At 35.8% G+C, this 18,881-nt stretch overlaps 1 protein-coding gene across 1 annotated transcript in view; it reads right to left on the bottom strand.

The window, feature by feature from the left end:
• Positions 1 to 18,881, bottom strand: part of LOC150096287 (uncharacterized) — a 438,969-nt gene that overhangs the window by 216,048 nt on the left and 204,040 nt on the right. Inside the window, exon 7 of the mRNA XM_090409023.1 lies at positions 8,933 to 9,003. Within this exon, the coding sequence (XP_090265149.1) occupies positions 8,933 to 9,003 (71 nt within the window). The remainder of the gene's footprint in view (positions 1 to 8,932; positions 9,004 to 18,881) is intronic.

Raw genomic sequence — 18,881 nt, 5'->3', positions numbered from 1 at the left:
TTTTAACACTCACATATTCTTATTAAAGTAGTATATAAAGTTAGCTTCAAAAGAGTGATTTACAAAAACTCTAATACAAACTATACTGAGACAAACAAAGTTTATTTTTTTACAATATTCACATGGGACTAAACCTAAGTAAAAAAATCGATGTAATGTGCTTTGGAATATTTAATATTTAAGCTATAATGGAGTTTGTACACTTTGCTTATAATCATATTCACTCGGCTCGCTGTTTGACTTCCACTAATCCAAATTAATTCATTTACCCGGACTTATAAGAAAATTACTGATTTGGCAATTTTAATGAAAAATAAATAAACAATAGCAATACACTTAAAGCGAATTAAAAATAATACAAAATAATGATAAATAAAATATTATGTTTCCAGTTTTAAATTAAATTTGTAAGTAAGGAGGAATACACAAGGGATCGACCAAAAATTGCTCCGTGATCGACGGGTTGAACACCCATGCCATTGACTATGTTCTCCTTCCATTCTATATTCCTGTAATAAAAGTCTCCCATCAGGATTTCCCTTATTTACATGCCCAATTAATTTGAATAAACATTTCACAATCTGTATTCTCTACATTCCCTGACCCATAACAGCATCCTATCAGATATACTAGCCTGTTGATTTCAACTTCACACCACACAGATTCAAAATCTGCGAATGTGCTAACAACATTCCATACTTTCTGGACACAATTGCTCTGCAATCATTAATAGCACTCTCTCTCTCTCTTCTTTTCACTTCCCTATCCTTCTGGAAAATTGTATATCATTCCATTTCTATGTTTTGCTGATTATGCAAAGTCGACAAAAACTATGAGAAACAGAGCAGATATTACAGCCTTGCAGGAGGATCTAAATAGCGTATGTGAGTTGGCAAATGAGTGGCGCTTTCAGTTTAATGCTGCAAAATGCAAGGGCTTGAAATTTGGTAGGCAAGGTTGAGATGCTGAGTATACAATCATCATCATCATCATCAAATTCCTGACATGTACCATCAAGGGGTGTACAGGATATGATAGTACTACATGAAAAATTTACATCATTACTAACTTCCCATCTACAATTTTCCTCCAAATCAGTATGTTACTTGTCAAGACTCCAATATTATCATTATCATATCTTATATTTCTATCGTCTAAAGCACATTGTACCATATCAATCCACCTTTATCTTGGTCTTCCTCTGGGTCGTTTTCCTGCCAACCTGGCAGAGAACACTTGTTTTGCTAACCTTTCCTCGCCCATTCTGTTTAAGTGACTATACCAACTGAGATTAGCTCTGCTAACGCATTCCTGGATGCTGACAATGTCAAGTTCTTTCCTAATATCCTCGTTTTTTATAATGATTTTGCCATTGATGCAATCTGTTCATGATTCTAATCTTTCTCAGGACTCATATCTGCGGTCACTAGTCTTTGGTCAAGTGTTTTACTTCTGACCCAGCTCTCAGATCCATAAGTTAAAACTGGTTTGAACACTGTCTTGTATACAGCTAATTTAGTGTTCTGACTAATTTCTCTCTTATTCCATATGAATTTATTCAATTGACTTCCTACCATACCAGCTTTGTTGATGCTGTTATCTATTTCTATATTTAATTTACCATCTTCACTAAAAATCGTACCTAAGTAGCTGAAATGTTTTACTTGTTCCACAGGTTCCCCGTTCGCAACACGTTGACATTTTCAACAATTCTACCTATTTTCATCGTCTTTGTCTTTTTAATGCTGACCTTCATACCATATCTATTACAACAGTTATTCAATTTAGTCAGGGAATCTTGCAAACTTGTAGCGGATTTATTTAGAAGTATAACATCGTCCGCATAAAGCAAAGAGCTGACATTAACATCTCCAATTCTGATATCATTTTTAATACCATTTTCCTTCATAATGTGATCCATATAGATAATGAATAACAGAGGGGATAATGTACATCCTTGCCTCACACCAGATTTAACATTAAATCATCTTCCTGTACTTCCTTCAATTCTAACTGCTGACTTGCAACTCAAATAAAGACTAAGTATTGCTTGATATAATGCCCCATTGATACCATATAACTGTAGTGGATTGAATAGCTTCTCTTTTGGCACCCTGTTGTATGCCTTTTCTAGATCGACAAAACTTAAATACAGATCTTTGTTATATTTCCATGCTGTCTCAACTATTTGTCGTAAAGTGAAGATCCTATCCTGACAGTCTCTATTTGGCCTGAATCCAGCTTGTTCTTCACCAAACTTTTCTTCCACAATTCTTCTCAACCATTTCTAAAGTATACTGGCATAAATCTTGCCCGGAACACCCAGTAAGGAAATACCTCTGTAATTCTCACATTCCGTTTTATTTCCCTGTATATATATGGGTACTATTAGAGCTCTACTCCAATCATCAGGAATTCGTACCTCTGTCCAGGCCTTCTGAACTATGCAGTGCAGCCACTGCAAAACTTTTATACCACCATACTTCAGCATTTCTGGTCGAATATCATCTACTCCTGCAGCCTTTCCACATTTCAAGCCTTTGATGGCTTTTTCTACTTCAAGTATGGATATGTATTCCTAACTGTATGCCTGCTGAGTGTTTTTTACCACTGTGCTCTCACTATCTGTTTCATTTAGCAAATTTTCAAAGTAATTACTCCATACTTCAAGGATATCTTTTTCTCCTGTTTTCATGTTACCTTTCCTCCATTTCTGAGCTTCTTCAACAACCTCCAGAATATTTTGCCACCTTCTTGATATTTATTTTCTATGTTCTTGTCAAAGTCCTCCTATGACTTTTGTTTAGCTAGTTTTACACAGTGTTTCGTTATCTTACATTTGTCTCTGTATTCTCTAAGAGCAAAAGCTGACTTATTTGCCAGGAACTTTTGATATGCTTTCTTCTTTTCCTTCACTGCCTCTTTAACTTCCTGTGTCCACCATGGAGTTCTGATTTTTCTATCCTTGCAAAGACAACCTCACCACATGTCTCTCTGGCTAAATCAATCAATGTTTTCTTCAAGGCTTGCCACTGACTCTCCAAGGTTTGGTTCCTGTTCTCAAACTCTTTCATTTTTTCTTCAATAATCTTTGTGTATTTTAGTCTATAATTCACATCTGAGAGCTGCTCAACTTTTATTCCTTTAAAACTTTCTTACATGTTATTCTTTTCAATATGAAATTCAATTTTATCCTGCTCAAGACTAAATAGTGATCGCATCCAATTTCAAATCCAAAGTATACTCTGGTGCCCTGCACCAGGGAGAAAACATCACTATCAACATTAACATTGTCAATGAGACTTTTCTTATTCCTTCCTTCTTTTCTCCATGTGAATTTTTGCACATTTTTATGTTGGAACATGGTGTTAGTAATAATTAGTCCATGTCCTGAGCAGAAATCCAACAGGTATTTGCCATTATTATTAGCTTTGCTCTTTTCTCAAAATTTTCCCAAAATATTTTTGTATGTTTGACAATCATTTCCTACTCTGCTATTTAGATACTCAACAAGGACCAGCTTTTCCTTTTTCATTGTGTCAGTTGCTTTTTCTAAAGCATCAAAAAATTCCTCCACTTCTGCCATAGTAGAACCTTCTGTGGGACCATAGGCACAAATAAGTCTCATTGTCCAATTCCGCATTCTCATATTTGCTCACCTCACTCTACTTGAGACTGCCTGCCATTCAAGAATATTAGCCACATATTTTGTGTTGAATACTATGGCTTCTTCTTCTTTTCCTTGATTGTCAATTACTGAATATAACATTTTGTATTTATTGCTCAGAAAGATCTCACCAGTTTTTCTCTTTTTTGTTCAAGTCACCCCTATTATGTCGATCTGGTACCTATCTAATTCCTCAGCTAGCTCCATTTCTTTGACATTCAAGCTTTTTATGTTGATAGTACCGATCTTTAACTCTGGTGATGTTGAGTTAGGGTGTGCTTTCAGATTTGTTCCAGTAGCAGACTTTTCGCTGTTCGCCCTGGTTCCCTGGCAAAAACAACGGGGGCCTTGTCTAACCAGGTGACGTCCCCAGCCGGCATGAAATTTTGTCATGCTGTACCATCATTTTCGATATTGGTTTAAGCTGATAAGAATACAATTTGGTTGGCTAAATCCCAAATTGCCAGCCCATCCTCATTCGTTCAGTATCCAGGTAGATACCGAACCAGGTGCACCACGAGAAGGTGAGGATTAGACATTAGTTCAGAAGTCCTAGTCGGTTCTCCACATTCCTTTAAAGGCTATGTGGAAGTCTCCTCTCAGTTATACAGCTTTGACCCTTAAGCACAGAGTATACAATTAATGGAGAAATTATGAAGAAGGTGGAGTGATAGTGGACAGAGACTTGAAGTTTAGGGACCACATTGCCAAAATTGTTTAAGAACATCCCAAGGGATTATGGCAATAATGAGAAGGACACTGTCATGCAGAAGCAAAGAGATTATGGTTCCCTTGTATAAGGCTTTGATCAGGCTGCATATGGATTACTGTGCACAGATTTGGTTGCCTGGTTTTCAGGGGTAGAGGACGTATTTCAGAGGGTACAGAGAAGGTTTAATAAGTTAGTGTCAGGTATATGGAATATCAGATATGAGAAGAGGCTGAGGGAATGCAACTTACAGAATCTTGTGAATAGAAGAAAAAGAGGGATAAGATTGATACATGTAAGTTGGTGAGGGATTGTTAACAGATTAATATGGAGGAGATATTTCATACAGTAGAGGTAGGCTATGAAAGAGTATAGATCTTCTATATTGCGTTCTTGCACTCCATGAAGGTCAGATGTTAATAATAATATTAAATTCTTGATGCAGTTTCCTCTCCATTATGGGCACCATTTTCTTTAATGGTCCATTCGACTTTATGTACAAAATACATCATTATAGAAATATAAAAAATAATATTTCTTTTTTATATTTATAAATATATATATATATATATATATATATATAGGGGTGCTTAAGGGTCAAAGCTGTATAACTGAGAGGAGACCTTCACATAGCCTTTAAAGGAATGCGGAGAACCGACCAGGGCTTCTGACCTAATGTCCAATCCTCACCTTCTCGTGGTGCACCCTGTTGGGTATCTACTTTGATACTGAACGAACGAGGATGGGCTGGCAATTTGGGATTTAGCCGACCAAATTGTATTCTTATTGGTTAAACCAAAATAAAAAAATAAAAAATGATGGTACAACATGACAAAATTTCATGACGGCTGGGGCGTCGCCCGGTTAAACAAGGCCCCCGTTGTTTTCGCCAGGGAACCAGCGCGAACAGCGAAAAGTCAGCTACTGGAACAAATCTGAAAACAAACCCCAACTCAACATCACCAGAGTTAAAGATCGGTACTATCAACGTAAGAAGCCTGAATGGCAAAGAAATGGAGCTAGCTGAGGAATTAGATAAGTACCAGATCGACATAATAGGGGTGACTGAAACAAAAAAGACCAAAACTGGTGAGATCTTTCTGAGCAATAAATACAAAATGTTATATTCAGGCAATGACAATCAAGGAAAAGAAGGAGTAGCCATAGTATTCAACACAAAATACGAGGCTAATCTTCTTGAATGGCAGTCAGTCTCAAGTAGAGTAATGTGGGCAAATATGAGAATGGGGAACTGGACAATGAGACTTATTTGTGCCTATGGTCCCACAGAAGGTTCTACTAAGGTAGAAGTGGAGGAATTTTTTGAGGCTTTAGAAAAAGCAACTGACACAACGAAAAAGGAAAAGTTGGTCCTTGTTGGGGATCTAAATAGTAGAGTAGGAAATGATTGTGAGACATACAAAAATATTTTGAGAAAATTTGGAGAAAAGAGCAAAGCTAATAATAATGGCAAATATCTGTTGGATTTCTGCTCAGGACATGGATTGGTTATTACTAACACCATGTTCCAACATAAAAATGTGCACAAATTCACATGGAGAGAAGAGACTAGGAATAAGAAAAGTCTCATTGACTATGTTATTGTTGATAGTGATGTTTTCTCCCTGGTGCAGGACACCAGAGTGTACAGAGGATTTGAAATTGCAAGTGATCACTATTTAGTCTTGAGCAGGATAAAATTGAATTTCATATTGAAAAGAATAACATGTAAGAAAGTTTTAAAGCGAATAAAAGTTGAGCAGCTCTCAGATGTGAACTGTAGACTAAAATACAGAAATATTATTGAAAAGAAAATGAAAGCGTTTGAGAACAGGAATCAAACCTTGGAGATTCAGTGGCAAACTCTGAAGGAAACATTGATTGATTCTGCCAGAGAGGCATGTGGTGAGGTTGTGTGCAAGGATAAAAAAATCAGAACTCCCTGGTGGACACAGGAAGTTAAAGAGGCAGTGAAGGAAAAGAAGAAAGCATATCAAAAGTTCCTGGCAAATAAGTCAGCTTTTACTCTTACAGAATACAGAGAATGTAAGAAAGCTAAACAGTGTGTAAAACTAGCTAAACAAAAGTCATGGGAGGACTTTGGCAAGAATATAGAAAATAAATATCAAGAAGGTGGCAAAATATTCTGGAGGTTGTTGAAGAAGCTTAGGAATGGAGGAAAGAGTGCTGTAAAAGGAATTAGAGATGATAAAGGTGAAATGAAAACAGGAGAAAAAGATATCCTTGAAGTATGGAGTAATTACTTTGAAAAACTGCTAAATGAAACAAGCAGTGATAACAGCACAGTGATAAAAAACACTGACCAGGCATGCAGTCAGGAATACATATCCATACTTGAAGTCGAAAAAGCCATCAAAGGCTTGAAATGTGGAAAGGCAGCAGGAGTAGATGATATTCGACCAGAAATGCTGAAGTATGGTGGTATAAGAGTCTTACAGTGGCTGCACTGCATAGTTCAGAAAGCCTGGACAGAGGGACGAATTCCCGATGATTGGAGTAGAGCTCTCATAGTACCCATATATAAAAAGGGAAATAAAACTGAATGTGAGAATTACAGAGGTATTTCCCTACTGAGTGTTCCTGGCAAGATCTATGCAAGTATACTTGAGAAACGGTTGAGAAGAATTGTGGAAGAAAAGCTTGGTGAAGAACAAGCTGGATTCAGGCCAAATAGAGGCTGTCAGGATCAGATCTTCACTTTACGACAAATAGTTGAGAAAGCATGGGAATATAACAAAGATCTGTATTTAAGTTTTGTCGATTTGGAAAAGGCATATGACAAGGTGCCAAGAGAGAAGCTATTCAATACGCTGCAGTTATATGGTGTCAATGGGGCATTATATCAAGCAATACTTAGTCTTTATTTGAGTTGTGAGTCAGCAGTTAGAATTGAAGGAAGTACAGGAAGATGGTTTAAAGTTAAATCTGGTGTGAGACAAGGATGTACATTATCCCCTCTGTTATTCATTATCTATATGGATCACATTATGAAGGAATGTGGTATTAAACCTGATATCAAAATTGGAGATGTTAATGTCAGCTCTTTGCTTTATGCAGATGATGTTATACTTCTAAATAAATCCGCTACAAGTCTGCAAGATTCTCTGACTAAATTGAATAGCTGTTGTAATAGATATGGTATGAAGGTCAGCAATAAAAAGACAAAGACAATGATAATAGGCAGAATCATTGAAAATGTCAACTGTGTTGTGAATGGAGAACCTGTGGAACAAGTAAAACATTTCAGCTACTTAGGCACAATTTTTACTGAAGATGGTAAACTAAATATAGAAATAGACAACAGAATCAGCAAAGCTGGTATCGTGGGAAGTCAATTGAATAAATTCATATGGAATAAGAAAGAAATTAGTCGGAACACTAAATTAGCTGTATACAAGACAGTGTTCAAACCAATTTTAACTTATGGATCTGAGAGCTGGGTCAGAAGTAAAACACTTGACAAAAGACTAGAGACCGCAGATATGAGAGTCCTGAGAAAGATTAGAGGCGTGAACAGATGGCATCAATGGCAATATCATATTAAAAATGAGGATATTAGGAAAGAACTTGACATTGTCAGCATCCATGAATGCGTTAGCAGAGCTAATCTCAGATGGTATGGTCACTTAAATAGAATGGGAGAGGAAAGATTAGCAAAACAAGTGTTCTCTGCCAGGTTGGCAGGAAAACGACCCAGAGGAAGACCAAGATATAGGTGGATTGATATGGTACAAAGTGCCTTAGACGATAGAAATATAAGATCTGATAATGTTGGAGTCTTGACAAGTAACAGACTGATTTGGAGGAAAATTGTAGATAGGAAGTTAGTAATGATGTAGTTTTTTCATGTAGTACTGTCATATCCTGTACACCCCTTGAGGGTACATGGCAGGAATTTGATGATGATGATGATGATGATATATATATATATAAACATATATATAAAGATTTCTTTCAGATGTCTAAAGAAACTATCTTACTCCATATACTATTATAATTAACAGAATATAACATATATATATATGTTATATATATAAGGTTTTACAAATGTGCTCGACTGTGGCGAGTGCATTTGTCATTCTGCAGCTACTAGCATGTGAAGAGTAGCTGAGGAATGAACAAAATACAGTATTTTTTTATTTATTAAAAAATAAATAAATAACTTCTCTAAACAGGACACCACACCACTATTAATCAATTTATGGAACACCTAGTGACTCATTGGGATATGTCATTAAAATACTGGGTGATCTTGGGTGAGTAAAATTTTTTACATAGCAAGTAGAGTTTGCAAATGTGTTGACCCCTGTATATAATATTTTTTATAGTTTTAATATGCTTATACTTTTACATGTACATACATATATAAATATACTCAAAATCATCCCTTAAAAAAGAATTTGACTCTAAGTTAGAGTAGAAATGCATAAAAACCGAATAATATGTATTTTTTTATTTTTAATGATGGTTTTTGCCACTTTTTTATATAGAATATTATGCAGTATAAAAACAAAAAAAAACAAAAAAAACACTACCTTATGCAAATATAACACTAGATCTCTTAGTGTAGCATACATCATCTTCCATCCTCGTTTACCTAAAGGAGCTGTAAATAAAGTATAAAAAACTTAACAATTTTAATGAAAAATGGTCTTTTTTCCATTAAAAGGGCTTTTATTTTACACACAACACTTTTGCTTCAAAACTAGGTAAACATAACAAATGTTATGGATAATAATAAATTTACCAAATTCAAAAATAGAGGCAATGTGAACTTTATAGAAGAATACACAAAACATACAAAGACATTTACATTGCATGTTTCAAGTTTTATTTGTATTCATGTTAAGATTTAGGGCATTCAATAACAGTTTAATTTTGTGAATCTGTAACATCAGTTTCTTACTTATATTCATTTTAATACTTATAACAGCATCATATCCAGAAGTCAGTAACGTAAAGCACTGGCACACCTATAGCATTCATGCTATAGGTGTGAATGCTATAGCATTCATGCATTAGAAAATAGTGGCAATGGTTTTGAGCAGTGTAAGGTGAAGTTGACAAGAAGAGATATTTGGTTGGATGTTGCTATAGGTCAGGGAATCTAGAAGGTGGTGATGAAAAATGTATAAGCAGCTTGGGTTAGTAAACAAAGGAAGAGGTGATCATTATGATGTGGTTTTAATTATGGCAGTATAGATTGGAATGAAGAGACAGCATTTGGAAATATGTTATAGTTGTGTCTCAAGAAATCAAGTAAATGAATTTTTTGAGAGACAACTATCTTAGGCAGTATGTAAAGGAGGACATGCTGTTTGAGAGTTTTAGATCTGAGAATTTCATCAGAGGATGTGATTGGGATGTCGCACATCGCTCCATTTGGTGAGAGTGATCAGGAAGTGACCCCCCTAGATTGCAGCTATTCATATGAAGACTTCTGAAAGAAAAGGATATAAAGTATGTGGAACTATACCACTGGTGATTATGACAAGCTTAGGAGAGAACTGAGAGCTATACATGGAATGAGAAGTTAAGCAGGAAAGAAATAAATGCTGCTTGGGTACAAGGCAACAACATCAATATGTGAATGTATTCCAAAGGTCAAAAGTCTGAATAAGGTAGGTGTAAAATGGAGGAATGAGAGGATTAAGCATGAAATCTGAAAGAAGGAACTTTGGAGACAACACAAGATGAATAATGCGTATTAATCAGTTGTACAAAAAGTATAAAGGCAGTTCAGGAGGGTGACTCAATGGGTAACAAAAGCAAAAGTGCAGTACAAGCAGAAATTATCAAATCACACCAAGAAAAAACCCTTGGGAGTTTTTTCGATATGTCGTGAGTAGAAAGAAGAATAATTATGGCAAGATGATGTTAATGGACAAAAGTGGTAGACTGGTAACTTAGTGTAGATAACATAGTCAAGGTATTCAGTGAGCAATTCATCGGGGTGTTTTATTCTCAGTGTAAAATTAGGAGAAACTCATGAAATGAGAGGAGACTTAGTGGTTGAGCAAGGGGTATATGAAGAGTTAAGTAAGCTAGGCAAGAAGACTTGATGACATATTATCATGTGTCTTAAGGGAATGTGTCAGGGAGTTAGCATCAACCTTGGTCGACCTGTTTAACAAGATTCTTGTAACAGCAGTAGTCTCAAAGGAGTGAAAACAAGGTAAATTTATTCTGCTTCACAAAGGTGGTGATAAGGCTAAGGCTATAAATTATAGGCTGATATGTATATCTGGAGTTGTAGTTAAGGTATTGGAAAGGTTTGTGACAGCTGGGATACAAACGTAAGTTAATAACAGTGGTATTCTCTGTGCTTGTCAGTATGAGTTTGTTAAAGAAAAGTCATGTTTCAACAACTTATACAGTATTGTAACAAAGTGATGAATGTATTGGACAAAAGAGATGCACACATACAACAGAATACTCAGATTCTGCAAAGGCTACTGATAGATTGCCACACTACAAGCTGGTAACTAAATTAGAGTAGATGGGATTGGATGACAGATTAATGAGTTGGATAGGCAACTGGCTCTCCGATAAGTATCAGCAAGTTGTGTATGGTGGTGCAATATCCCAGAAGAGGAAAGTCACTAGTGATGTACAACAGAGATTTGTTTTTGGGGAACTGCTATTTAACTCATATACTAATGATATTGGGATAGATGTTAACTGGAGATATATAAATGTTTGCAGACGATGCAAAACTAGGTAGAGTGATGAGCAATGAATCAGATGTTGTGGCCTTAAAGGAGGACTTGAATAGATTGTATAAACAGACAACAGTATGGAACTGTCAGTTCAATGTTGCAATGTATAAGGTTCTGAAATCTGGTAGGCAATACTGGGATATAAAGTACACACTTGGTGGGGAAATTCTGGAGGATGTAGAGGAGACAAGAGCCACTATAATCAGATCTAACACTCTTTGACCAGGGGTCCCTTCTGTCACATGCTGCTTGAGGAAGTTGTCTTGGAACAGCTTAATAAATCCAGTTTCATTCTTTTCATGCAATTTCACAGCTACCAAATCAATGTTTGGATAATTAACGTCCCCCATTATGATTACTCTTTTCACAACCATTGTATTTATTTGATCATGCATTTCTTCATCACTAACAACTAATTCACCAGGTGTGTAACAACACATCATTATGTATTTAATCTTGTTAGCCTCCACTTCACACCAGATGGCTTCAAACTCACTACCACATGAAAAACTATTTCTAGTATTGCAGTTACCTCAACTCTAACTGGATTCAAATCATCTGATATCATTAGCAGAACATTCCCTCCTCTCCTGTCTATCCTTCTTAAAAATATTATATCCTTCTTTGTGTTGCACTTGACACCTGTTAGTATGTCTGTTTCGAATAGCCAGATCTTGCTAATGCCTGCAATATAAGGTCCCACTATATTAACCAAGGCAACAAACTCTACTCATTTGTTTCTGATACTTCTAGCATTCGTGTACAGACATAATAAGTTGCCAGCATGCTCTTTTGTATACTCTTGTCTATAGTCAGTATGACACGGTTTGACAAACAACTCGCACATTTCTCTTCTTATCTAGTTCCTTACTTATGCAGTCATCTTTACACATGTTTTGACGGGTCTGAACCAGAAGAATGCAGAGTGGTCTGCTCTTCATAATCATTTCAAAAATAATAACCATCCTATTCCTTTCTTTTAGTGTTGCATGGTGATCAGCATTCATTTTAAAACATGGACTTTACAACCGTGTTATAAAAAACTCTTTTAATTTCCCGATGTTTTGATCTTCATATTAAGATCATCATCTGGAGCATATACAAATATACAGGACAAGCTGAGTTACATTACATACAGTAAGCTAGAGAAACAATGATTAGATCACAGGTTATTCTACTGGCATGACCTCTAGTGAAAAAAAAAAAAAAATTTAATTATTTAGAAACTACATCAAGCTAAATTCTATTTATGACACCATGAATAAACATTCTTTCTTATAGGTAGTTTTCTTTCAGTAACAATGATGTCCTATTTTTAGCATTACAATTGTTATTTTTGATTTAGGATCCTGGATTATCTATAGTCCTGTTTATAGTTACTCTTAGAGAGGAAGGTTCCGTGGGTTGAATATGTGCCTTCCATATGTTTGGGATTTTTAGACCATCATTATTGTTCAGATTGGGGTGGCTGATAATAATCTCACAGGCTTCCTTAAATTTGGGTTCATACTATGTTTTGGTGTGATGTAGACAACTAGTGCTTTTCCAGTCAATTCTATGTAAGGTGTTCAAGGGCATGATCAGAAAGGCGAGCTTCACCATAATTATTATATTTAATGTGTCGTTTATGTTCTTTTTGTCTGATAGGAATTGTGCATCCTGTTTCCCCTATATATGGTATGTTACAGGTGCAATAAATACGGTATACTTCAGGGTAGGACAGCAGAGGGAGTGAATCTTTGGATGAGTTGAGTAAGCTTTTTAATTTTGCAGGAGGTTTAAAGGTGGCTTTGAGGTTGAATTTTTGTAGTATTCTGTTTATTTTATCTGCTGTCCCTTTAACAAACAACACAAATGCATACAGTTCACAATTGAGATTGAAAAACAGAACACACTTCCATTTCTAGATACACTTGTCACACATCTTCCTTCTGGCAATCTTTCCTTCACTGTTTACAGGAAAACAACACTTACTGGCCAATATATACACATAAACTCACACCACCACCCAACACAAAAACTTAGTATCATTAATACTCTAAAAAACAGGGCTCTGAAGATCTTTTCCAGTGAACATGCACTGAAAGACAAATTTAAAGTTATCAGCAATACTTTTCAAAAAAATGGTTACAGCCAAAACGCTATTAACAAAATTCTCTACAAGACTTTAATAAAAAACAAAGACAAAACAGACTACAATAAAACTATAACCATTCCTTACATTAAAGGGACATCAGATAAAATAAACAGAATACTACAAAAATACAACCTCAAAGACACCTTTAAACCCCCTGCAAAATTAAGACGCTTACTCAACTCATCCAAAAAACCACTCCCTCCGCTGGCCTACCCTGGAGTATACCGTATTTATTGCACCTGTAACATATCATATATAGGGGAAACAGGATGCACAATTCCTATCAGACAAAAAGAACATAAACGACACATTAAATATAATAATTATGGTGAAGCTGGCCTTTCTGATCATGCCCTGAAATACATAGAATTGACTGGAAAAGCACCAGTTGTTTACATCACACCAAAACATAGTATGAACGCAAATTTAAGGAAACCCGTGAGATTATTATCAACCACCTCAATCTGAACAATAATGATAGTCTGAAAATCTCAAACATATGGAAGGCACATATTCGACCCACTGAACCTTCCTCTCTAAGAGTAACTATAAACAGGACTATAGATAATCCAGGATCCTAAATCAAAAATAACAATTGTAATGCTAAAAATAGGACATCATTGTTACTGAAAGAAAGAAGAATTGTGAAAGAAAAGCTTGGTGAAGAACAAGCTGGATTCAGGCCAAATAGAGGCTGTCAGGATCAGATCTTCACTTTACGACAAATAGTCGAGAAAGCATGGGAATATAACAAAGATCTGTATTTAAGTTTTGTCGATTTGGAAAAGGCATATGACAAGGTGCCAAGAGAGAAGCTATTCAATACGCTGCAGTTATATGGTGTCAATGGGGCATTATATCAAGCAATACTTAGTCTTTATTTGAGTTGTGAGTCAGCAGTTAGAATTGAAGGAAGTACAGGAAGATGGTTTAATGTTAAATCTGGTGTGAGACAAGGATGTACATTATCCCCTCTGTTATTCATTATCTATATGGATCACATTATGAAGGAATGTGGTATTAAACCTGATATCAAAATTGGAGATGTTAATGTCAGCTCTTTGCTTTATGCGGATGATGTTATACTTCTAAATAAATCCGCTACAAGTCTGCAAGATTCTCTGACTAAATTGAATAGCTGTTGTAATAGATATGGTATGAAGGTCAGCAATAAAAAGACAAAGACAATGAAAATAGGCAGAATCATTGAAAATGTCAACTGTGTTGTGAATGGAGAACCTGTGGAACAAGTAAAACATTTCAGCTACTTAGGCACAATTTTTACTGAAGATGGCAAACTAAATATAGAAATAGACAACAGAATCAGCAAAGCTGGTATCGTGGGAAGTCAATTGAATAAATTCATATGGAATAAGAAAGAAATTAGTCGGAACACTAAATTAGCTGTATACAAGACTGTGTTCAAACCAGTTTTATCTTATGGATCTGAGAGCTGGGTCAGAAGTAAAACACTTGACCAAAGACTAGAGACCGCAGATATGAGAGTCCTGAGAAAGATTAGAGGCGTGAACAGATGGCATCAATGGCAATATCATATTAAAAATGAGGATATTAGGAAAGAACTTGACATTGTCAGCATCCAGGAATGCGTTAGCAGAGCTAATCTCAGATGGTATGGTCACTTAAATAGAATGGGAGAGGAAAGATTAGCAAAACAAGTGTTCTCTGCCAGGTTGGCAGGAAAACGACCCAGAGGAAGACCAAGATATAGGTGGATTGATACGGTACAAAGTGCCTTAGACGATAGAAATATAAGATCTGATAATGTTGGAGTCTTGACAAGTAACAGACTGATTTGGAGGAAAATTGTAGATAGGAAGTTAGTAATGATGTAATTTTTTGATGTAGTACTGTCATATCCTGTACACCCCTTGAGGGTACATGGCAGGAATTTGATGATGATGATGATGAACTACCTATAAGAAAGAATGCTTATTCATGTTGTCATAAATAGAATTTAGCTTGATGTAGTTTCTAAATAATTAAATTTTTTTTTTTTTCACTAGAGGTCATGCCAGTAGAATAACCTGTGATCTAATCATTGTTTCTCTAACTTACTGTATGTAATGTAACTCAGCTTGTCCTGTATATTTGTATATGCTCCAGATGATGATCTTAATATGAAGATCGAAATGTCGGGAAATTAAAAGAGTTTTTAATAGCATAGTTGCAAAGTCCATAATTTCTAAAATGAATAACCATCCTATCATTAAGATCCTAACACAGAAAATCAGTTTCCATGATTCTGTGTTAAGTCTCATATCAATTAATAATTTTTCAAGACTCCTGATGCCAAATGCATTCAAGTGTAGGTTGTCCCTCTTATACAAATTCAATCTTCCCTCAAACTCACTCCACACATCCAAAAACTCGCATCCATTCCTTCTATACAGCTCAAGTATCGAATCATTTGCCATCATAGCCCTTCTTCATAATTCATTTCCATTATATCTGGATAATATACTAATGATTTTTATTTTCTCACTCTTCAATCTTGCTTCTTCCCACAACCATTTCATATCCTTGTTATATGACTGAGATGATAAAAGGTTGTTACCAGGTTAATAGGCAAGAAATTTTTCATAGAATGGGAGATGGAGGTAGAACAAGGGACCATCCATGAAAACTGTAACGAGGAGACTGCAAGCAAGGAACCAGGGAGAAGGGTCTTAGCATAGAAAATAGGTGGTGAGTGGATTGTATTGTGGACACATGGAATGAGTTTAAAGCACAGTTTGATGAGCTTTGTGTGTAAGTACCCCAATGATGAGTCTTTAACTTCATGTAGGTCTAGTGTTAATAATAATAATAATTAACCTACATCTTCCAAGGCAGACAGTGTTGAAGTTAGGCAGCTATTAAAAAGAATAAAAAGAAATTGCAGATATACTGTATACATTATCCCAAGTACTCTTATGCAGCAAATATTGCAGGCATCTCTATGATAAATAGAATCCATTAGTACAATAATAATGTACAACTAATAACACAAGGCAGCTGTTGGCTAGAATAGGTGGCAGACTGGCTTTAGAAGACAGCATGTAATGTATGTGTTCAAATATATGTAGATAATGATCTGTTATTGGCACAGTCAACCCATTAAAGATTAGCTATCGGGTAAATTGAGAAAAGGGTCATAAACAGAAAGTATAAAGTCAACATTGGGTATTGGACCAGAAATGCAAGAGGTTAATAAAGGGCTGACTGGCTTGAAAACCCAAAAGACATGGCATAAATGTCACATAATTTAGGGTAACCATCCATCATGTTTTCACAAAAATTGTGCTGCCCCCCCCCCCCCCCAACATGCTTATGCCAATATGCTCTGTTTTTCAATATCCCATTTCCAAGATGAAATGTTTTCATGTGACATTCTTAAACAACTGTTGCAGAATTAAAGGATATACAAGGGTGGTCTGAAAAGTTCCCGGCCTCGACCATAGATGGCAACGCTATCAACAAGATTTTTTTTTTCTAAGTTGGTACATCTGTCATAAGCATCCATGTGAAAATGCAAGTCATTCAATCTAGTAGTTTGTTCTATACAGCTGTCTGAAGCAAAAGTGTTGTCTATATCCCTTGAAATGGATAAAATTGAGTATTGTGCTGTTATAAAATTCTTTGTAAAAGATGGTTTAACAGCAAAAGAGATTCATTCGAAGTTCATAAAAGTTTATGGGCACTCTTCTCCTTCATTTTTGACAATTAAGAAATGGGCTACAAAGTTTAAACATGGTCGTACCAGCCTTGAAGATGATCCACGTGAAGGACGTCCAAAAAGTGTAACAACACTTTGTAGGGGGGGGGGGGGTTCAGCAGCAGTGTGTGTGTGTCCTTCCTTATTGTATCCCAAAAATGAATTCTTCACCTACAGTACCATGGAACAATCGAACATGATGTTGAAGACCTTCATTGCAATATTGTTCACAGTCCCTTTTTCCAGCACTTGTAGCTTGGTGCATCCATTAAGAATAATGCCTCCCCACACCATGATTCCAGAACTGCCGTATCGATCTCTTTCAAGAACATTCTCTTAGCAAAAATCTGGAACACATTCCATCAGTTTGAAACACTGCCCAGATAATGGATACAATGCTATCTGAGATTCCAAACTCTCCGGCAATATCATCATTTTGCAGCCTTTTTCAAGCTTTCCAGTAATTCCACTCCCCCCACACTGAAACCATCTAAATGATGTCTTTGAGACATTGCAAGACATTTAAATTTGCAACTTTATTCCTTCATGAAAAGTGTTTCCTTTAAACAACTTCCTTTAATCGCTTAGAGTAGTGTTTTGCATTTTATCCTATTGAGTGCCACCACATGACTCCTTTGCATGTAATTTTAAATGAAGGCATACCTACTTTCTACTCAAAATCATCAGTTATACAAACTGTCACAAGCTGATTTGTCTGAATTTGCAGCTGTAATCTTCAGAAATAGAGCTCATTCTTAGTACCAGCATATTTCATTAGCCACAGTGACTACTGTCTTTATAGTTAATACCAAAAATTGAAGCCATTGGAAACAAGTAAAAGAACAGGTGTGTGTTCTAATTGTTGGACACAAGTGAAAAAGGTGATGTAAAGAAATAATATGCTGTAGATGTAAATAGTGGGCAAAGAAATATATATATATATGAGGCGTGACAATTTAATTCCCGGAATGGCCGTGTTGTGTCGCTCGTGTGGTGATTTGGTTGGAGTCATGTAAGTAATAGTGTTTGTACATCTTTTAACTAATACATGCATAACCTCAAGCTGATAGAGCCATTTGCTTGTTGGCTATTGCAAAAACAATAGAGATCAGCATGTAAACTTTTGCGTAAAAATGTGTGATCAAAATTTGGAACAGAGTGTTAACATCAAATTTTGTGTGAAAATCTGCCAAACTGCTACTGAAAAGTTGGAGCTGTTGAAAGTGGCATATAGCATGGATTCTCTGAAAAAATCAAGTGTCTCTGAGTGGCATAAGACATTCAAAGGTGGGCAAGAAGATGTGAACGACAATCCCAGAAGTGGGCAGCCAAAAACAAAAATGATGGACGCAAATATGAACAGAGTGCAAGATTTGGTACAGTCTGACAGACGATTAAGTGTGCAAATTAATGGCTGATGAATTGCAAATGAATTGAGAAACAGAGTAATTTTAACAGAAGAATTGGGTATGTGAAAGATTTCGAAAGAAATCACAACAATGCGCCAAGCCATGGTACACTCATCATGAGAGACTTTCTGGCCAAAAACTCGATTACCGAATTAGGTCATCCTTCTTATTTGCTCGACTTAGCTCCCTGTGATTTCTGGCTGTTTCCAAAATTAAAGACTGCACTAAAAGGACAAAGATTTTCTGATATTGCTGATATCCAGCATAATGTAATAAAGAACTCAAGAATATTCTGGAAAAAGAGTTCCAGGCTTGTTTCCAAAAATGGGAACACCATCTAAACCAGTATATAAATACACAAGGGGATTGCTTCAAAAGCAACAATAGCCACTAATGTATAGTTCCAAAAGTAGGTTTTTTTATAGGTGCATTCTGGGAATTAAATTGTCACCTCATAAGTATATATGTGTGTGTATATATATATATATATAATAAATGATC

Source organism: Typopeltis vanoorti, chromosome 19 (assembly GCF_054136105.1).
Source record: "Typopeltis vanoorti isolate ZY-2024b chromosome 19, IOZ_Tvanoo_1.0, whole genome shotgun sequence".
Taxonomy (NCBI): domain Eukaryota; kingdom Metazoa; phylum Arthropoda; class Arachnida; order Uropygi; family Thelyphonidae; genus Typopeltis; species Typopeltis vanoorti.
This window is presented reverse-complemented; position numbering and strand designations above follow the sequence as displayed.